The 22,982-nt window shown below is 37.2% G+C and overlaps 1 protein-coding gene across 1 annotated transcript in view; it reads right to left on the minus strand.

The window, feature by feature from the left end:
• DNAH7 (dynein axonemal heavy chain 7) overlaps positions 1–22,982 on the minus strand; it is a 242,092-nt gene that overhangs the window by 80,688 nt on the left and 138,422 nt on the right. Inside the window, exons 39-45 of the mRNA XM_055089198.1 lie at positions 22,010–22,229; positions 15,199–16,071; positions 12,970–13,199; positions 9,339–9,669; positions 7,034–7,380; positions 5,255–5,435; positions 2,681–2,866 (exon numbers count right to left, since the gene is read on the minus strand). Coding sequence (XP_054945173.1) covers positions 2,681–2,866; positions 5,255–5,435; positions 7,034–7,380; positions 9,339–9,669; positions 12,970–13,199; positions 15,199–16,071; positions 22,010–22,229 — 2,368 coding nt within the window. The remainder of the gene's footprint in view (positions 1–2,680; positions 2,867–5,254; positions 5,436–7,033; positions 7,381–9,338; positions 9,670–12,969; positions 13,200–15,198; positions 16,072–22,009; positions 22,230–22,982) is intronic.

The following is a 22,982-nucleotide window of genomic DNA, read 5'->3' on the forward strand; positions in this document are numbered from 1 at the left end:
CAAAGCAGTTTTGACTTTGATTATTGGTGGGAAAATGTCTCTTAGAAAGTTCAAATTAATTCAACTCCAGGGCTTGTATGTCCTTACAGCTTAGTAGGATTTTGTTTTGGAGATAGGCATGGGCATTACAATCGAATACTGTGGGCCCAGTTATGCTAGGAGAATGGACATTTTCTACATTTTACTATGAGGAGTGCCAGAAACTCTACAAAGGTGTTGATGAATAATTGACAATTACTCAGACTCAAGCTTAGAGGGAGGGGATCTAGCTACTTACTGCAGGCTCTTGGTATCCAGAGACTTTGATGTTAGGAAAAAACCAAGATTGTTTTAAAGGTTTTTTGTCTTACTTGGGTTTCCCAATAGCAGACTCTGACATGAAGATTTATCTGAAATGATTTATTAAGGAAGGGATACTAGGAGAAGCGGTATAACGACCAGGAAGAAGCCAGTAAAAGGTGAGGGATCAGCCAAAGTTCTGCACAGGTGGTTACACCTTACTCCTACAGGGGGTGTAAGTTATTCCTTGCATTTGTTCCAACCAGAGGAAGGGAGACAGACCTTCAGGCTCTCACCTCTGTCAGTCTTTCATTAAGGCCAGCCTCAGAGGGCAGTAAATTCCCAGCCAATTTTAGCTCTCCAAGCATTGCGCAAAGGTGAGTTCTAAGAACCCAAGGGAAGTCTGCCATAAAAGCCACAGGTGCTGGTCGTTGGACGTGAAAGCACAGGAAGCCAGGTGGGGATCTGGGCAGGGCACTGAAGTTGCCACTATTACCCTTGTGCTTAGAATCGAATGGGAAACTTGATGGGGTGTAAACTGCCAGCTGCCCTGACCAAGGAGAAATAGATAAAAGAGACGATTACAGAGCAGGATTCAGAGAATGAATTCAAAGGAAGGAACAATGACGTTAGAGATTAGTTAAGTAAAAAGCCTAGGTTGCTACAGTAGAGCAAGGAAGGGATAAAATTGCCTTCAAGCCTTCTTAGATGGCACGGGATAAGGTGTCCTCTTGAATCAGGGGTGGGGACAGTGGACATGAGTTCACAGAAGGGGCTGTGAGCTTTGCTTGGAGCTTGTGTCTAGTTTAGTGTTGCCCTGCTTCTATCCATAAATTTCAAGGTCTCAGTTCAGGCCTCAATGCTTCTCTGAAGCATTTGTGTAGTGCTCTAACCGGGAGCCCCCATTCTGGTGGAAGCAGGTGACTGCGGAGTCAAGCAAGATGCAGTGCTTTGGAAGGAGTCGTCAGAGAGGGCTGGGTTGGGAGGAGTGGCCCTGGCTGGTGACTTCCAGCATGGCACTGGAATGCTCCACAGGAGCCAGAGCAGACACCCGGGGGTATGTTGGGAACCAAGAGAGGAGTGTAGGAGGCTCTGCAGGTACTACGCTTCCATCCTTCCAAGTTGACATAGAAGAGTAGAAAGAGGGCTAAATTAGGATTCAGGTGACAACAAGTCTCATTTCTGCTCTGTCATTAACCAGCTGTGTGGTTCTGAGCAGTTTTCTTAATCTTTATAAGCCTCAGACTCTGAAAATGTCAAGCAAACAAGTCTATGACTAGGTAAATAGTGTCATGTTAAATGTTAATTATCTGAACTACAAGATGTCAATGCCATAACTGCAGACAGTCATTCAGACACAAATGAAGACAGAAAGCCAAGAAGAATATGAAAGTCATGCACCAGGACAAGGGCTACCAGAACCCAAAAGACTAAAGACAGAAGCATGATCAATGTGAGGATTTTAAACTAGTTTGGTTAAAAGCATACAAGCAAACCAAAACAGTGGCCACCAAGAATCAACCCTACTTAAGCGAAAGCCCTGAATTCAAGTGAAGCTCAACTGAGACCAGGGGCAAAGCGAATGCTTTGTAAAACTTGATAAAGCCACACACAGAAGTGGGTTTTCATGTACTCTTTCTCTCCTCCGTTGACACCAGAAGCTATTGCCAAATGTTTCAAATTTCTCTCTTCTCTTTATTTTCATTGCCTTCTTCTCCTTTTAATTTTTCTAAATCTCTCCTCCTGCTTTGACAGGGCCATGTCCTGGGTTGTACTCCTAGAGAGAGCTGAAGAATAGGCTGGGTCTCATTGAGAAAGGGACTGAACAGTGGAACAAAAAAGCTGGGAGAAGAAGTAGGGTTAGGAGTTGGATGGGAGCAGACTCAGGCAGAATCCGTCAAAGGGGTGGGAATTCGAAGCAGGGAACCTAGTATTTATTTTCTTAGGAAAGAAGCCACTTATCAATTGGGTTTTAGGTAGGTTCATCTTTTACCTCCCATAAAGTTTCAGTTTCTGAAGTCATTTGGAAATGATTTATTATTGAGATTCATAGAGAGTAGTTGACTAAACACCCCCCAGCCCCCCAAAAGATCCCGATACCTTTATACTTGTTTAAGAACTGAAATTTTATCATTAGAGCCTACCATTTCACATTACGTTCTAAAGTAGATCTTTTTGTTTCTAAAACAATTAGAAGAGTATTTGATATAGCATTTTTTGGGCTACCAAGCTAATTTATTGAATAATTAAAATACACAACTAGAAATCACTTGAAAACTTTTTTCTCCCTCATACTTACCAAAAAATCCAAACAAATAAGCAAACAGAAAACCCCAAGATTAATGTTGATTGTAATGGGAGGGTCAGGAAGAGACCCCAGAGGTCGATGAGTATTCCCTACCTGTCGATAGTTAGATGTAAAGGCTCCGAGGTAAGCGACGACCCCTGAGGAAATGAGGATGTCCCCTGTCAGGTTGATGTACAGCTGCCCCAGCTCCAGAGCTGTTTGGCTCCAGCGAGTTTTCTCACCCCCAAGGCCTCCGATCAACTTTTCAGCTCGTTCTAGCTTTTTGCTACACAGGTCAACCTCAAAAATAAAAGTAAACTTTTATCAACATCTACAAGGAGAATAAGTTAAAAAATTATTTAAATTTCTGCAAGATTTTCACCTCAGGGATACATTTTTACATTACAAACTTACGCCTGGAATTTATTTTTTTCTAAAAGAAAAATGTGCAATATCTAACTATGAAGACCGGCAAGTCCATGACCTTTTAGAATATTTTTCATAATAAAGTGTGTACTTTAATATAATTTGTGAAATTCATAACAGATATTTATCATATAATGCAAAGAATAGCTCTATTAAAGGAAATGAGCTACAGTATGAGACACTGAAAGTTAATTAAGTAATAAAGGACATCCTCTTGCAAATATAGATGTTTCCCCTCCATTTTAATAATCTAAATGCATTTTATTTTAAATAGTCTATGAACGTTTTCCCCTCATTTAACTTGTGGTTGATTTAATGATAATTTTAAAGGTTAAATGTTTAAAAGTTTTAATAATTTATGCTTACTTACAAAGCACAATTTTCAAGTTGTTAAATTGTGTCAACCTACTCAGACACTTGCAATTAACCTTAAATTAGGACATCAATCAATAGCTGACAGCCTACTTTGTGCATAAGACTGTCAACCAAGTTTGATTATACATAATTAAGCAATGTTATTTTAAAAAAGAGGAAGGGTAATTATGAATATGGCAAACTTTGGGAAAAGCTATTTCAATCCAGGCAATAGCAATATTCCAATAGAATACCTGAATTATTTTGATTAATTTTAAGTGACTTAGCATCATTATTCTTAGAAGATGACAAGATTAAGTAAAGGTTATCTTAAAGTTCAAAATGAAATAATTTACATGAACAGAGGAAGTAAATAATTGATAAAAGCAGAGACATTTAGATTATTTTGGAATAAGAATTTGGCTTATACTTTTTCTTATGCTGTTAATATCTATATTAAATAAATGCTTTTAGATTAAAAGATATAAAATACTGTATCAGTTTATCTAAAGATAGGTTTAAAAAAGAAGGTAAGTAGTTGTTAATATTTTTGATACTTCCTAAATAAAAACCTTTCTCTCTTAATTTTCCCTCCTTTAATATCTTTTGCTTCCAAGTTTCGTTCTTCACCCATTCTTCTTTCAACAGTATTAAAATGTTGAATCAGGTCTTGGACTCTAATAAAGTTGCCATCAGAAACCACCAAGTAAAAATATTTTAGCCAGAATTTCTCTTCCAAAAGTAGATTTTTAATACACGTATATGCATGCATTCAATTTACATTACCATAATTTCCAACATTTTATTATGAAAAGTTATTTCAAACATACAACACAGTTGAAAAATGTTTACAGTGAGCAACCACATACCCATTTTTTAGTTATATTATTTAAACTAAAACTGATCACTTGGAACCCACGCCTAATAATAGGTCACATTTTTAAGATTAGCACCATGTCACATATTGCACAAATATAGAATTTGTGCACATATCCTACAGAAAGAAGCAGTCTAGTACAGTGAGAAAGAGCATAGCTATTAGAGTCAGATTGCCTGGGTTTGGATCTTAGCTTAGAAGCTGCACTGACCATGAGTAAGTTGCTTAACTTTTCTGTGCTTTAGTTATTACAAAATGGTTCGAAAAGATTACCTCCCTCAGAAAGCTTTTGTGAGAATCAGTGAGATAATATACATTGCTCTCAGAACAACAGTGCCTTGCATTTAAGCACTCAATAAATGTTGACTGTTATAAAATATTTTGACTTTTTTCTGGAACATAATCAGACTCTAGCAATTAATTTTTGCAAATGGTATCACTATCTAAGAGCAATGATTTTAGTCTTAAAGACATTTTCAGTGGACACACGATGGTTCTGAGTTCTAACCTCAGCTCTGCCATTAACTCTTTTTTTTAAAAAAATAATTTTTATTGGAGTATAGTTGATTAACAATGTTGTGTTAGTTTCAGGTGTACAGCAAAGACAATCAGTTATTAACTCTTATATAACCTAAGTCACTTAACATTTTGGTTCTCCATTTTCTCACTTATAATGAAGAATGATTTAAATAATCTAGCTCAATATTCTAGTAATCTACAACGAAGATTATTGACAATATTTTTCTTTTTGTGGGGTAAAGAGCCAGCAGGTAAATATTTTAGACTCTGTGGACCAAGAGGCAAAAATGAGGATATTATATAGGTACTTATATAATCATTTAAAAATGTCAAAACCATTATTAGCTTGTGGGCTGTACAAAAACTGACAATGGTGGACTTGGCCTGTGGTCCACTGTTTGCCAACCACTGACCAGGAAGAAAACAGGATTGCTGTGTTTGTGCTAGCATGAACATCATTTTTATTTAGAATAATTGAGGATTTGCCCATATTTGTCTGTATTATCCTATACCTGGTTTTCCAAGTCAGCCTTCTTTTGTTTATTTAGTTCGAGTGTGTCCTGAAGCTTGGTCAGCTTGTCCTGAACTTCCCGAAGCACTGACTGCTTCTTTCTGAGACCATCCATGGCAATTTTAAGCTCCCCTTCAGCTGCAGCCAATTTTATCTTTTTGGGAGCTACTATTTTTGCCACTCTGCCAAAAGTAAAATTGGAAAATTAAATACATGTTTAATATTCTAGTGTACTTTCCATCACTGAATTTACTTTTCTAATATCTTTACTATAACTCAAAACACATCTTCATGTATAACCTATACTGATTTCTATATTCTATATTTCATTCAGGAATCAGTCAAACCTGATCTCAGCACATAAAACATGACTATTAAAATAGATACACATAATGTATACACATACACACAATGTTTTCAAATAAGTAATTTTTTTACCCCCCAAAAAATATTCAGTTGTCATCAATGTCAATTTCGGTGATTTTGGAAAAGGAGAATAAGCATATACGTGTAAAATAGAGCAGTGTTTGTGGAAACTAGTCTAATTCGTTAAGGCTTAATTATGATGAGGAGAAGAAGGGTATTTTATTTACATCATTTTACTGGTCATTTTTAAAATTTTTTTATTATTTTAAATAATTAAATGGGTTAATCTATTTTATTTTCATCTCAAAATAGTTAAAATGATTTTGTGTGTGTCCACCCACTTCCTCAGTTCCCCAACTCTTTTTTTTTCTCTTCCAGTTTTATTAAATACATCTAAGAATGACACTCCTGTCTTTATATTGTACTCTTCTCAAATTTCAGAATATATCCCTAACTAAAACCAGCTATTTTATAAATATGTATGTCGGTAATAAAAGGGACTATGTAGGAAAAAGGATGGATCTAAATTCTCTTCTATCTGGAAAATGGAATTAAGTCATGTTATCTTTCTAAATAAATGATAAAACATTAAATTAAAATTTATCATTAACATATCATGGTCCAAGATATACATAGCCTGTAATATATATGTACAATGATTCAAACTGCTGATGAGTTTGAAAGACATCCAGTAATAGTTCCTGTTTTGAAGAAATAACCAAAAATTTTTACTCTGTTTTGTATATAAGTATTTCTCATACAATCATCAAAAAAGGCTGTTTGTCTAAACAAAGAATATAGGCTAAGGGTGGTTTTCAAAATGTGGTCCAAGACATGTCCCCTCCCCTGCAGGGACTCCAAGAGGTCCTCCTTGCACAACTAAACATCTGTGTGAGGCTGCATTTTCCTCATATACTTCAATCAAAACAATATATCCCACCACAGATTGAATGAAGAAGCAGATATGAGAGTCCAGCTGTCTTCGATTAAAGCACATAGTAAAGAGATGTGCAAAAATATGAAACACCACCACTTTTCTCACAACTTTTTTTGAAAATGTGGATTAAAAAAAGTTACTTATGTAAACATGTGGAGTTTTTTTTATTGCTATTTAAAAATGAAGTAAATATTTTTTAAAATTCTCAGTTTTAATTTCTAATATGGTAGATAAAAAAGGTTTTGGGGTCTGCAATAATTTTTAAGAATGTCAAGGGTTCCTGAGTCCGAAAAGTTGAAGTATCATTGTATTATACTATTTAGTTGGTATAGTCTTGCCTCCAGTAAATATGTCATATAACAGGCATTAGACAGGATTTTCTGAGGACCCTCTCACCTATGTAGCTCTTTATATTATTTAAATGGCCAAACCTGAAAATAAAACACACCAGTTCATTTTCTTTTTGTTAGTACTTACCTGTCATACGAATCCATTGCTATGACCCATTTGCACAGACCTTCAGCTGCTGTGGAAGCATTTCTAATCTTTTCTGGAACAAAATCTGGATTTGGAATATAATTTTTTCTTATGATGTTCATGTAAGCGGGAGGAATATTGTCCTTGTCATATTCATGAAGTGACTGTAGAAATCGAATGTCACCAAGAAGTCTTTTGGCGGGACCCCAGAAATCCTCAATTTTTTTCCCTGAACCTGTTGGGTCAGGGATTTTGTCAGCTTTGATGCCTTTCAAGATGCATACAGCTTCCATAACAAGCCTGACACCAGCGGGAGGACTCTTCATGGATTTTACCACTGTAATGTCCTTGAAATAATAACATGCTATTATTAAAAAAGAATTGTTTACATACGACTTGTAATCGGTTCCTATTTTCAAATTAAGCCATAAGATAGAAACTCACTGTTCACTGGGTAGAAACAGTGAAAGCGATAGAATTGTGTCAAGAAGTGTTGAGAAGTTTATCCCAAAGGAAAAGTTGTAAATAAAAAAGAGTAACGGGAAGATACCCTATATGACATTACTTATACATGAAATCTACTGCAAAAACACATGAATGAGAGTTTGGCTGTCACAAAGTAAAGAGTTTTGTTGCTTCTGAGAAGCTATAAAAGTCATAGATGCAAACAGAAAAACACAGAGAAATTATACATATGAATGTCTCCTATAAACCGATCATATATAGTTAGCTCCTGTAAACATTTTCCTTTATATTCCTCTATATCTTTTTCATATGTATATGCTATAAACCAGTGTATATGCTGTATTTTAACCAATGGAATCATAGTATACTTAACATACACGCTGTTTTAAAATCTGTTCTATTTCAATCACAATACATAGCAAACATCCGCTCATGCTAGTAAACACTTACATCATTTTTAATGGCTGCATAGATAGCCTTCCAATGCATAGATAAGAACCATAATTCTAATACCCTATCTGTGCCTTTTTCTTTTTTTTACTATTACAATTGCCATACTGAATTAAAGTCTTAATGTCTTTTATTTTTTTAAAGCTTTTGACAAATATTGACAAACTGCCCTCCAGAAAGCAGAAGGGTGCCTGCTGTTTTACTACATACACCCTTAGCAACACTGGTAGGCATTCTGACAGGCCAAATAAATTTTATTTTGATCTGTATTTCTTTAAATACAAATGAGGTATGATATGTTTATTGAAATTTTGTATTCATATGTTTATTGACTGTGTATTTCCTCCTTTGTGAATTAGTACTTCTTTATACCATTTACTTTCTTATCTTAGAGCTTGTTATTGATTTGTAAGAGCTTTTCACATAGAAGCATATTAATACCTTGTTTACCATATAGTTGAAAAGTTTTTCCTCAGCATTTCTAAATTTCTGTCCATGGTGTTTATACCAAACAAAATGTGTTGGTTTTTAGGTACTAAAATTCAGTACTTTAAAAATTTTTTATTATTTATGAAAAATACAAAAGAGAGCATATATATTACGAACAATATTGCTTAGAGTTTTTTGTTCCTGATTTCTTATACCAAAGAAATCCTAGGTTCTAGTTTACATTCCAAGATTATTAACATCTGACCTACATTTTCTACCATTTTTATAGTAACATAACTATTTATATTTAAATTTCAATCTGAAATCTATTTTGGAGTAAGGTGTGATGAAAGGATCTAACACTTTCTCCCCTACCTCACCCAAAAGTTTAGCCAAGATTCCCAACACTATTTATTTTTTAAAATTCATCTTTATCTTTCTTAATTGAAATGTTCACCTTCACACCTTAATTTTTAATAAATTTCAAAGTTTAGACATGCTATTATAAAATGTAACATTATAAGCCATATTATGTATCACAAAAAACAAAAGACAAACATTGACATAACACTTTATCATATATACTGTAAGGTGTATTCCAATTACAAGTGTCTAAATATGAAATAGGTGCACATAGCATAAAAATATGTACTTGGGTCTTATACCCCAGACCCCCTGTTGATTAAAGTTGTTCTGCAAAGTTCCTGAAATAACAGTTGTTGTATGGTTGTTTAGAACATTTGGAAGCTTGCTTCTTTTTCAAAATTGTCTTAGTCATGCATGTACATTTCTTTTTTTCCAGGTGAATGAGGGAATCTTTTTGCCAATTTGAAAATGATTTCAATCGTATTAAATGTGGAGACTAATTTGGAAAGACAGACTAGATCGTAGCACACAATATTAAGTACTTTCTTAAGCTATGATGATGCATGTCCCAGCAAGCCTGTGGCTGTGCTCTTACCTGTGCAGTGAGAGTGTCAAGGGCAGCTAGAGCTGACTCTAATATGGGCAAGGCCCCTGCCAGGTCAGCATCACATTCATCTTTGATGGCTTTGGCAGCCATAGCTTGTTCATTTGCTATTGTTTCATCAGCTTTCACTATTTTTTCAGTTTTGGCAACTTCTACAGACTCCCTCTCTATGATCATCATCATTTCATCAACCTCTTTGCTAGCAACTTTTAATTGAGGATGTAGAGCCTCTAACTCGAATTGCATTGTGGCTACTTGAGATGCAGCAGAATCCAGTTTATCCAAACCCACTTCATACCTCTTTTTCATTTTCATTACTTCACTGAAAGCAAAGGTAAAACAAGGTTAGCTGTCAGGCTCTAGCTCCTCCTTCAAGGAAAAAAATTAAGCGTTCTTGAGCTTTTCAGGCTTTTTCAAGGCATAACTAAAGAAGTGGACCTAATGTATAGCATGGGGAACTATAGTCAGTATCTTGTAAATAACCTATAATGGAAGAGAATCTGAAAGGTTATAAATATATATAACTGAATGGCTTTGCTTAATACCTGAAACTGACACAACATTGTAAATCAGGTATACTTCAATTTTTAAAAAGTGGTTTGAAAGATTTTCACATATATTAACAATTTTGTGAAAAATATAAACTCTAGAACTTTAGATTGTGTGCAATTAAAAGTAGACAGTATGTCTTGGGATTTTTTGTATTTCCAGTACCTGACAATCTCTAGGCATATAACAAATTCAAAAGATAAATACACTAAGTATAAGGCAAGGAACCTCCTATACCAAGATGAATGATGTGCCTCTACAATTAGTCACCTTGGGAAGTTTATTCTAACAACATTATTGTTCCTTAAAATCCTTTTATAATCAGTTATTTTAAATAGACTTCAGTGCCCAAAATATATTATTTTGAATGCTGCCAAATGTGGCATATAATTTTAAGATGTGTTAAGTATCTTGAAATAGGAATTTTTTTTTTTTTTTTTTTTTTTGCGGTATGCGGGCCCCTCACTGCCGCGGCCTCCCCCGCTGCGGAGCACAGGCTCGGGACGCACAGGCCCAGCGGCCATGGCTCACGGGCCCAGCCGCTCCGCGGCACGTGGGATCCTCCCAGACCGGGGCACGAACCCGCGTCCCTTGCATCGGTAGGAGGACTCTCAACCACTGCGCCACCAGGGAAGGCCCCAGGAATTTTTTTTATTTAAGATAAAAGTGGCCAATAGAGAATAAAGCTCAACACTTTTTTGGTGCAAAATTATTATAAGGTAATAATAATTGATTCAAAATAATGTAATATTTTAACATACTTTAAATTTTTTATCTGCATTCATATGTGTTCTAGAGATAATTATACATTATGAGTAGAGAAAACTCTCCTTTATAATGTTTCATTTTAAATATTTGCGATGCCATAATGTCTCAAAGTGAAAGGTGACACATTTTAGAAATTCTCTTCAAAAAGTTGGTTGGAGTAGGTAACGAACCAACCTGATAATTGTCTAAAGGTGGAAGCGCACTCTTCAACGGAGTGCTTAACTGGCTTGAGCTGGAAAACTGAAAAGGCTGTCATAGGGAAAGAAAAAACCATTACAAGTCAGGACATGCTACACTTTTGGCATTTGTGATTCCCTCCGAGCAAAACATGTTACAGCAATGGGAACTGAGGAGACTGGATAGAGGATACCATATTATCTGTGAGTTTGGTTTCAGTGGAACCCTTGTGGAGCAAGCACTGGAAAGGTCTCACTCCTGCCAACATGAAGCAGTTTCAGTGTGATGGTTCATCCCACGTGATGCTTTGCTGGCGAAAACACTGGTTTCTTGGCAGGGAACCTGATAACTTGCTTCTAAGTTACAGTACTACCTGGCTATAAGGAGATCTAAAGACTTTAGCTATTAAGGGAAGAATAACTACAGGGTGGGAATTCTAGTTGAGGTAAAGGAGAACATTTTTAAAAAGAGAAAGTTGAAAGCCAACAAGAATATCTCAAAATGCCTAGAAACCTATTACTTTCAACCTTTCTCTAAGTTTGTATCTCATTTTTATAATCTTTCTTCCAGTTAGGATGGCCTTAAATACTGTGAGCATATAATCAAACAGAAAGATGAGTGATGCCCCCAAATTAATCAGACTCCCCAAGTGGTTTTGATCTCCCTGGATGGGAAAATATGGGGGGAGAAAAGCAAGATTCCATTAGGTTAAAGATCCTAAGATCTACATGGAAAGAAATAATAAAATGACAGCCAGGGCTTTCCTGCTGGCGCAGTGGTTGGGAGTCCGCCTGCCGATGCAGGGGACGCGGGTTCGTGCCCCGGTCCGGGAAGATGCCACGTGCCGCGGAGCGGCTGGGCCCGTGAGCCATGGCCGCTGAGCCTGCGCGTCCGGAGCCTGTGCTCCGCAGCGGGAGAGGCCGCAACAGTGAGAGGCCCGCATATCGCAAAAAAAAAAAAAAAAAAAAAAAAAAAAAAAAATGACAGCCAAAGAAATAGTAAAATACAGCTAAGTTGTGTAGCAGCCTTGGGTGCGACTTGCAGATTTCACTAGGTAGATGGGAAAAATACCATTGGTATGATTCAACACGGGGTGTGTGCCATGATGAATAGGAAAGCTATGACACTCCTGCTGTGGAAGGCATTACAAAAGTCACTATAAATACAGCTAAGGAGTTTCCCACAAGTATCTAGGTAACAGCTTGGACAATACGAGAAAAGGTACTTCAAAATGCCTGAGATAGTGAGTTAGCCATAGGAAGGTTTAGAATGAACTACAGTTAATATGCAAAAACTAAACTTATTATTTTTTTGTCAAGGAATCTGTGCACATCTGGTGTTTTAAGTATTTTTTTAATATTTAAAAGAATTTGGTCTATTAGATGAACAGATCAGTCTTGTACTCCAATATAAGTTATGTAATTGATCAACAGAGCTAATTTGTGCTTTGAAGTAAAAAAAATCTCATTAAGTTTTTAGACAATAGTCAAACACTGAAAAGAACTTAAGGCTTACCATATGTATAAGCTTAACTTACTAGATTTTAGAAATTATTTAAGTACCTGGGAAAGTTTAGTTTGTTAAATCAGACTTCAAGAGGGAAATAAAAATATTAAAAATTACAAATGCAATATAAAAAATTGCTTAAATTCGTATAAGTTTATTGATGTTTGTATTGATGTTTTCAAATAAGAGTTTACTTAAAGAAGGAAAGCTGGTTATGCATATTGAGTGGCTGTCTCTGGGTTTCAGCTGTTCAATACCTAAAGAGAAGATTTATTATCTAACTACTTATTAAAGAAAAATTACTCACTAGTGTTGTTTACCCAATAGCATTGTCAAAATATCCTGGAGCCTTACCACAGCTCTGAGTGGCACACCTTCATTCCTTAAACAAATATGATTATGCATTTATCATGTGCTGGGCAATGCATCTGCACAAAAGAATAAGCCCTGTTCCCTACCCTAAAAATGTCTGTGGAGTAAATCATTTAATGATGTAACAAAACTCACAGTATATACATATATGAAATAAATCTCTACCACATCATTGATATGTCATTTTTGTCCACACAAATGTTTTAAAAACCACCATAGCTTACTTTGAAATAAGAAATTTTGTTTTTACCTCCTTTTCTTTTCCAACAACAGTTTGAAGGTAGAAATTAATTCAAGATAAGAGGTAGGAGTCACATAATTGTATCTTTGAAGTTCAACATAGAAGGATGTCGATAAATCTACAGTAGAAGTGTGAAAGCTTTTACACAACTCAATACAGCCATCTCGTATTTCCTCTGACACTTCAATGTCTTCCAAGAAGCGGGAGGCAACTGCCTGTAGTGCATCTTCAGGCCAGGACTGAATTTAAGATAAATGCTTCAGTACATGATCCAATTTACTGACAGGAGTTTGTTATTACTGCGGTCCTTCACGGATGGTGGAAATGCAGGGGAAAACATGAGGGATGGGGTGGGACAGACACTCATGAGGAACTTCCGCCAGGTACTTGACCCCTTAGGACAGGGAGCCAGTAACTACTGTGTGCAATATTAACCCTTCATGGTTTGTTCAGGGGTTAGAGAAATCGGGCATGAGTATTGCAGGAGCAAGGAAGAGAAAAGGGACTAAATTTATAGAATGTCTATCTTTGTGCGCATTCTACTATTATTATCTCATTTAATTCTCCCAACAATTCTGAGGTAAATGTTACTATCCTTTCCCCTAAACCCCAGAATTAGATCAACAACTACCTCTTTGATTTTTCTTACAACCATCTCAAACTCAACAAGTCTAAAACACGGTTCTTATCTCCCCCCAAATAGTTGCAGTCCTCCCCAACTTAGTCAACATCTCCACCTACACCCAGTTGCTCAAGCCAAAGTCATCCTTGATCCCCCTCCTCTTCTTCAATCCTACATCTAACCCAAAAGCAAGTCCTACGGGCACCATCCCTAAAATAGCTTCCAAATCTTTTCCATTCTTTCTACACCCACAACCATCATCGCAGTTCAACTCTCTGTTACCATCTTCCTGGAATTTTCCAAGTGTCCAAACTGGTCTCCCTGCTTCTGTGCTCTATGCAGCTGCCAGAGTGATCTTATCAAAGGCAAATTAGCTCTTTTCACACTCTCAATTTACAATCCTTCAAAGACTTCCCAGCACATTCAAAATAAAATCCAAAGCCCAACTTGTAAATCTCTACCTGATCTGGTGCTCCCACCTTTCTGACCTCAGCTCTATGACTTCCCCCTCAGTTACTGTGCCCTTGTCACCCTGATTTTCTCTCATGCCGTTTATTCCTTCTATATAGCTCCTTGTCTTCACTAATTTATTCTCTTACCAGATCCTCTCAGAACTGGCACATTTTGTCCTTCATCTTTCCTCGTAAAGGTCACTGATTCAGAAAACCTACATGCTACCCTGTATGATGAATTATTTTTCACTGATTTGCAAGTAAGTAAGCAAACTCAAGGAAAGCAGAAGCCTAGTCTATTTCATTTTCCTATTCACCTCCAGCTTTAGGATAAGACCTGCTACAAAGCAAGAGTTCAATAAATATGTTTTTCATGAAATAATTAATCTTAGCAGGAAATGGAGGAACAAAGGGGCTATGTAAATTCCCCAAGGTCAAAAATTCTTATGTGTTAGATCTCACTTACAGGATCTCTGCCACAGCTTGCAAACTTCCTACCCCACCCCCTTGTCTGCTCTGCCCTTCCTGATACTGAAATTTACTAGAAAAAGTGGTCGCTGAGGCTTTCTTCCTTTTGATGTCCTGTTGGGTTTGCTAATGGAAAGATACTGGAAAAGAAAAGAGGTAGAGGCATTTCTACCCCTCTTCCTTTCTTCCTCAGCAGAAACTGAGCTCTAGGTTTTGGGTTCCTGTTCCTATCAGACATTCCTACTTCCACAGCTCCAAGTTCCAGTAACACTTTTTCCTCCCTATTCCCTTTTTTACCCAGCTGTAGTAACATCTTCTTGCTACACTCCACCACTTCCTACCTGACCATCCCTCTCAAGTTCCTTTAATCCTGCCTACACCTCTATGAACAGTCCCCTCATTCAACTTTCCTCAGTGAGGCCTTCCAGGGTGCTCTCTGTTCCCTGTCAGGAAACTGACTGATACACAACTTTATCCTAAAACTTTCTACAATAAATTGATGTCAATGACTGTATACACTAGCAATAAGAAATTTTTCTATTATAATGATTTTTGAATTGTAACTTCATAAAATACATTATTATTGATCAGAAAATTCTGCTAAGCTACAATTTGGTGGGGGGCTCTAAAATAAGTCATGCTCATGATGGAGATTCAATATTTCTAGAAGTCTATCAAAAATTTACATGACAATACCTGAAACCAGTCAATGGTACAGCAGTTAACAAGAGCAGGGAACTTTCTAAGACGAATCCGAAATGCATCTCCAATGGGACTCATGGCAAGGACAACATGCATTTGGTTGCGGCAGCGATCAATAAACATGTTGAAAAGAGCCATGGGGCTTCCATCAGTTTGTTTGGTTTTATCCCGTTGGCGATCTAAATGACGCATCTTATCACATATCTCCTGCTTCTCATCCAATGCAAAGAGATTCGGAACCTCCCCAGCATTTAGTAGATTGTTGACATCTTCTAGAAATGACTCCTTTTTAATCTGCGTATCTGTAAACAGGAAGACACCCTGCATCTCCCCTTCTGCACACTTCCTTAAGATCACTTTTAAGTCTTCATGCCACTCAGAATTACCATAGCCCTTGGAGATTTCAACCTGGAAAACTGAAGCATCAGCCATGTGGGCAGCTAATCTGGTGACAGACTGCCTTCCGCTCCCTCCAACACCAACCAGAAGAGCATGGCTGCGAGGCTGTTTCAGGATCCTGGAAACTCGGCTGATGTGCTCTATGGCAAATCGGAATAAGACAAGGTTCAGGGTTTTTTTGCTCACATTGTTGTATTCTTCTAGGTGAGCTTCTACTATCACCCGGAGAGCATCTACATCTGCAACTTCTCTGTAGTTGGTATCCTCTCTCTTGGGATCATGGAAATCACAAAACATTAAGCTGTGTAAGTCATCTTCTTCCACCACTCCATCATTATCAAAATCCAAACTTTGAAAAAGTTCATGAAAATTTTCATGCATATATTTTTTCAAGATTTCTTGAATGTAGTTGATCAGCCAACTTCTGTCTGCATTATCCAGAAGGCGATCGTAATACACTCTAAGGACCTGTATAATAATTAAAAAGCAGCTTTAGGAATTGATTCTTCTATTTTTTTAGTTTCATTTCTGTGCTCATCTCAAGTAATATAAAAAGTGCTCAAGAAATTTCTATGGGTTTTATTAAAAGCATATCCAAACAAGGACTGGCTCATAATAATATTCACTTTAAGTATTAATTTTAACCATATATATTTGGAATAATACATAGTTACACTGTTATCAATAAATAAAGGTAAATTGGGGGAACTGAAGTAGATTATAGATATGCAAAGAGCATTAAGGACTTGAGAAGGGAAAAAAAAGACTAGAGAAGGTAAGTGACTGCATTTGCTGCTCACTCAGATATAGATAACAGAGCTGGGCACTGGTATCTAGGGTTTTGCAACTCCCTTGAAGTGATCTTTTCCTTTTCTCAGCCAGATAACACCTTGAAAATTGTTGTCAAATCAATAGATATTATTTTTTTTAATAAAAGTACATTTTCTAGATAAAGAGGGAATGTCTTAGGTGGAGGGCAAATTTGTCTTATTTTTGTTGTAAGTAATTGCTGAGGGCGATCTACTAAAATAAATCTCTGCGTATCTGCACATGTTGTGGGACTGCAAAGAGTAGTTAATCAGGCTTGCTACATAAAATAAGTATTTCCTCAGAGTGGTATGAATGTCCCTTGGTTGCAGTCTGTTTTGGACTGAACTATGCTCCCCCGCATATTCATATGTTGAAGTCCTAACCCCCTTAATGTGACTGTATTTGGAGAGAGGTCCATTAAGAAGGTAATTAAGGTTAAATGAGCTCCTATGGGTGGAGTCCTAATCCTATCGCACTGCTGTCCTTACAAGGAAAGGAAGCAACACCAGAGCTCTCGCTCTTTCCTTGCAGACACACAGAAGAAAGGCCGTGTGAGGACATACGGAGGCCCCCTGTGAGCCAGGAAGAGAGCCTTCACCAGAAACCCACACCGATGGCAACTTGATTTTGTATTTTTGGCCTCCAGAGGTATGAGAAAATAAATTTCTGTTGTTTAAGCCACTCAGTCTGTGGTATTTTTGTTATGGCAGCACTAGTAGACTAATACACTTGATAACAAGTAATGCATATTCTTGTCAGCAAACTTTCTAACATTAAACCTGTCTGCATCAGCTTCTTCACCTTCTAAAATGGAAGTAGTAATACCTGCCTTACAAATCTCACAGATGCATGGCAAAAATGAAATGACAACAAATGTGAAAACACTACAGAACTGAGAAATGTAATTATTACAAACTGCCTTGGAATCAGCCTAATTGTGTTCAAGAGTAATGATTTTAGTGTTTTCACTGCTGTCTGGTTGACATAATAGTGTCATCCCTTTTTCTAACAGCAGTAGCTACACAAATGGTATGACTGAAGCCTCCCACTTACTCCCCACCCCCACCCCAGTTCTAAAGCTATTTCTCTATGGGACAATTGAGTTTCCCAACATATGACAATAGTCACTTCCTCGGATTGAGATACCAAAGACCTCCTCCTTCTTATGAGAAAAAGGAAGCTAAGACAACCTCACATATTGGGCATCAGTGTCTAAGCATGAATCAAGTATATTATTATCTAGCTGCAATTTAGCAAGAACCTAAGGCAGTGTTTCTCAGAGACTGTCAACACACATGAATCTAGGGCCCCACTCTGGACCTGCTGACTTAAAAGTTTTGAGGATGGCGAGACTGGGAAGATCTTTTTTTTTTTTCTTTTTTAAAATTTCCTTGCACGAGGTACAAAAATCTTAAGTGTACACCTCCTGGAATTTTTACACATATTTACACCCAGGTGACCACCACCAAGATCAAGATATAGAACATTCTTAATACCTTAGCAAGCTCCCTCACTCTCACTTCTGCTGATACCTGCCCTCCTCTCTTCCATACAGGGGACTATTATTCCATTGCCACCCCTTATATTTTTAAAAGTTGACACATAAAATTTTCCATTATAAATCTAAATCTTTGCAGGGGAAGTAATTTCTGGCATATTTATATTGTATTTGTGCTTTGAATTCATTTGCCTCAAAGTCTTGATTACAAATTGCTTTAATTGGTACATAATTTACACATGATAAAATTCACTCTTTTAAAGCATACGATTCAACAGTTTTTGTAGAATAGTCACATAGTTGTGCAGTCATCACCACCATCTAATTCTAGATCTTTCTCATCACCCCAAAAAGAAACCCTGTACCCATTAGCAGTCACTTATTATTATCCCCACCCCATATGCCGCCACAGCCCCTGGCAACCAGTAATCTCCTTTCTGTCACTATGGATTTGCTTATTCTGGACATTCCATATAAATGGGAAAATATTATATGTGGCCTTTTGTGTCTAGCTTCTTTCACTTAGTGTAATGTTTTCTAGGTTCATCCATGTTGTAGCGTGTATCAGTATTTCTTTTTACGGCTGAATAGAGTTCTACTGTGTGTATACACACACACACACACCGCATTTTGTTTGTCTATTCATCAGCTAATGTATATTTGAGTTGTTTCCACTTTTGGCTATTATCAATACTTCTGCTAACACTCATGTACAAGTTTTTGTGTATATCTATGTTTTCACTTCTCTGGGTATAGAGCTAGGAGTGGAATTTCTGGGTCATATGGTAACTCTATGTTTAACATTTTGAGGAACTACCAAACTGTTTTCCAAAGCAGCTGCACCATATAACATTCCCACAAGCGATGTTATTATCCAGTTGTTGTTGTTGTTTTTAAAATTACAGCCATCCTATTGGTTGTTAGGGGGTACTTCACTGTGATCTTGATTTGTATTTCCCTAATTACTAGTGATGTTAAACATTGTTTCATGTACCTATTGGCCATTTGTATATCGTCTTTGGGGAAATGTCTATTCAAATCCTCTCTCCACTTTTAAATTAGGTTATTCGTCTTTCACTATTGCTGTGTAATAGTTCTTTATGTATTCTGGATATTAGACGCTCATCGGATACATGATTTGCAAATATTTTCTTCCATTCTATGGGTTTTCTTTTCACTTTCTACATAGTGTCTTTTGAAACATGAAAATTTTTAACTTTGATGAAACCCAATTTATCTATTTTTTCTTGGGTTGCTTGTGCTGAGTATCTATATTTAACAAGCAAACCAGATGTTTGGCACATCAACGATTGAGAGCAATGCAGAAACCAAAGGGAATGCAAAGTGGTAAGCCAGTTTTATATCTCAAAAATCATTTAGTGAAATTATATTGGGTTGTCTAGTTTGGTAAAAGTGTGTGGAGAGGAAACAGTCACCTAAAGTAGTGAAATCTTTTTGAGTAAACAGAAATAAAGCGCAAGTTAAGAGTGTTAAGCTCAATCACGTTATATTTTTTGAGATGGTGAGAATAATGGGCCTAGCACTGTGCTCAGCACTGTGGACAAATCAGTGAGGGAAAAAAATCCTCTGCCCTCAGGAGCTGGCATGCCACCTGCGGGAGATGGACAACAAACATAACAAATGAACTGTACAGCAAGTTAGAAGGTGATATACATGCTATGGAACTGCGAAAGAAAGAAGAATAGAGCAAGTCAAGCAAGACTGGAACTGCTAGTGGGATGTGAGGCTGCAGCACTAATTACGGTGGTCGTTGTGCCTCACAGAGAAGGAAAGATTTGATCACAGGCAGTAGGGATCCAGCCCAGAGGGTCAACACCTGTGGGGAGAGCATTCCAGGCAGAAAAAAGCCAGGAGGCCTGTGTTGTGGGTGAACGAAGGTGAGAGCAGGAGGTAACCTGAAAAAACTGGGGAAAGGTACACATACAAGGTCTTATGGACTGCTGGACTTTTATTCCAAATTCCTCCCTACGAAGTCAGGTGCCATTTCAAGGTTTTGAGCCAAGGCCTTAAACTCATGACACTATATGAATATGAAGTAGTCACTAAAAATGAAGAGTTAGTATATTATGAACCTTATTAAATGCCCAAAGAGCTCAACAGCCATTGTCAAAACTCAGTAATCTGACATCTGAGGCAGGACAGGATCTGAAAAAGTTTAGAAACTAGTAACTGTACATACCCCACATATACAACAGCAAATAGGAACTGCTCTCATAATTGGAAGAAAGCAAAGCATTATAACCCCACGTGACGAAGCACGTTATGGATAGTAAGATGCCTTCTTTCTTCCCTTTATGCACTCATTCGACAATATTTCTTGAGTGCTTGTCATGTATCAGGCATTGCAGAAAGCAGTGAATAAATAAAGCTGTTGCTCTCATAAAGCTTCTGTTCTAGTAGAGGCAATAAGTAAGCAAAAATATAGACGGGGTCAAATGACACTCAGTGTTATGAAGAATAAAGCGAGACAAGGGATAAAGAGCTATAGCGCGTAGAGATGGTCTAAGATGAGCCTCTATGGTAAGGTTATATTTGAGCTGAGATCTCAAGGAGGTAAGCGGGCAAGCCGTGTGGATAATGGGAGGAGTGACCCAGGTAGAAGGAATATCAAGAGCAAAGTTCCTGTGGTAGAGGATGTGAGATGCTTCCTAGAGGAAGATTTGGCCAGTGACCAAATGCTGTCTTAGGTAATGTGCTCCTTCAGTGAAGTCAATGACATCCCCCCCTCTCGCCACTCTCCCTCTATACCTTTCAGCACATTTCTGTCACCCACGTGGCCTACCAGGCTGATGGCCTGTGTTCATGTCCCAGAATATGGATCCCACTCAGGAATTAAGTGACCTACAGTGGAATCTGCAGATCATACTTTTCCAAAGAGTCACTTTTAGGGACCTTGCTGTGGCCAAAATTTCTGAGTGGAATGGACCTTCACTTGGGCATGTATTTGAATGTGTGAGGATATAGAAATTCAAACCGTAGATCTAAAAAGCCTACAAAGATCGAATTTTGTAAAGCCTTTCTGAATTTATGTCTCTGTAACACATGGTTTTAACATAGCAGTACATTTCCATTTTCTAGATTTCCTAACTACATTAATTAAAATTAAAATAACCATATTAGTTATATATTAAAAAGACAAAATTTTCCTCCCACTTTCCCATATTCTTTGCCTATTTTAAAAATATTAAACTTTTTTTTTTTTTTTTTGGCTGTGTTGGGTCTTCTTTGCTATGCACGGGCTTTCTCTAGCTGGGGTGAGCGGGGGCTACTCTTGGTTGCTGTGCACAGTCTTCTCATTGCCGTGTTTTCTCTTGTTGCAGAGCAGAGGCTCTAGGCATGCGGGCTTCAGTAGCTGCAGCATGCGGGCTCAGCAGTTGTGGCTCGCAGGCTCTAGAGCACAGGCTCAGTAGTTGTGGCTCATGGGCTTAGTTGATCCACGGCATGTGGGACCTTCCTGGACCAGGGCTCGAACCCATGTCCCCTGAATTGGCAGGCGGATTCTTAACCACTGTGCCACCAGGGAAGTCCCTGAACTATTATTTTTGATGCATTATTTTTTGTATTCTTTTTTCTCTCTCTCCTGCCCTTCCTCTACAAGTTTTTACAAGAAAATGTTCACCCATGTATCTCTTCCCAAAGAGAAATATATTTTTATATAGTTTCTATGTTCTCAAATCTAGTTTATTTTGTAGTTCTTTTGGCATCTAATATCACTACAAGTAAGTAATGAACATAAATACATTCACTTCTAATGAAAACAAAAGTGTTCTGTCTCAAAATTATCTGAAGTCAAACTAACAAGGATTAACTCACTTAAAGGAGACCAAGAATGATACCTACTTTGAAATAGCCTATAAATCAACAGAAATTCCTGAAAATGAGAGATAAGGCATCTTAAATGTCATAAAACATATTAGCGTAAAGTATTTTTAGAAATTATCTTGACCATTGGCCTTCAGAATGCCAAATAGTGGAATCCATTTATCTAAATTGTTGAATACTACTTTTTACGCAGTTGTTGGCATGGTAAAATCTTTGTTTCCTGCATCATCATATATCAGTAACATGGAGATTTACCTCATGAACCCAAAGACGTTTAATCACTTCTTTGGTTTCTGCTGTTTCTGGTCTTGACAAACACACACCCTGAATGACACGGGAGAAATCTCGGAGGTTGAACAGGTAGTGAGATTTGGCTGGAGTAGGCAAGAGATTCTTCATTGCTTCTTTATACAGAGTCATCGTACCATTTACAATTTGTGTGGTCAAATCTAGAAAATTGTCTGGAAATGTATAACTTAAAAAATTTTTTTAAGTAAAAAGAAAGAAAAATGTTAGCAAATACAGAATTATGATACATAAATGATATTTAGTATGACTAGCATGAATTTTTTCTCACGATTAAATCAACTGATTTTGTTTACAAAATTACCATTTCTTGTTATAATAATAGAATTTTTACTTCTTTTAAAGCTACTTTCCATTCATTATTTTATTTTATGTTCAAAGGAACTCCATGAGTAAGCAGGACGAATTTAATGAACTTAAGACTACTGACAGAAAGAAAAGCCAGCCAAGGAACCCATATTATGTAACTTAAACCCAGCGTCCACTAAACAATGCTTCCTAACCTTTCACTCCCTGGCATTCTTAATTGCATAGAGATAGAATCCCTGAAGAACACTGGTGAAATGGATATTTTCAGAGAAAGGGAAGGGAGAAAATCAAAACACAGAAAAAAATAAGGAAAAGGGAACAAGAAAAGGAGAGTAAAAAGAAAGTAAAATGAACAATAAGCCAGGATTTTTTTTTTAAGGGCAAAAGGAATTATTAGGGTAGAAAGAACATGGGGAAAGAATATCCATTTGAAAAAATTGGCTCTACTTCACTTCTGGTTTGACAAGGAGTCTTCCATCATCAGTGGGTAGGGCAAGGAATGACAATTTCCTGAGAACGATGTCCACATCAGGGAGCCAAGATGTGCACTGCTCAGGTCCACTTGGCTCCCCGACCTCCAAGTATTTTGTGGAGAAGTGCTGAGTGTCCAGAG

Source organism: Physeter macrocephalus, chromosome 2 (assembly GCF_002837175.3).
Source record: "Physeter macrocephalus isolate SW-GA chromosome 2, ASM283717v5, whole genome shotgun sequence".
NCBI lineage: Eukaryota > Metazoa > Chordata > Mammalia > Artiodactyla > Physeteridae > Physeter > Physeter macrocephalus.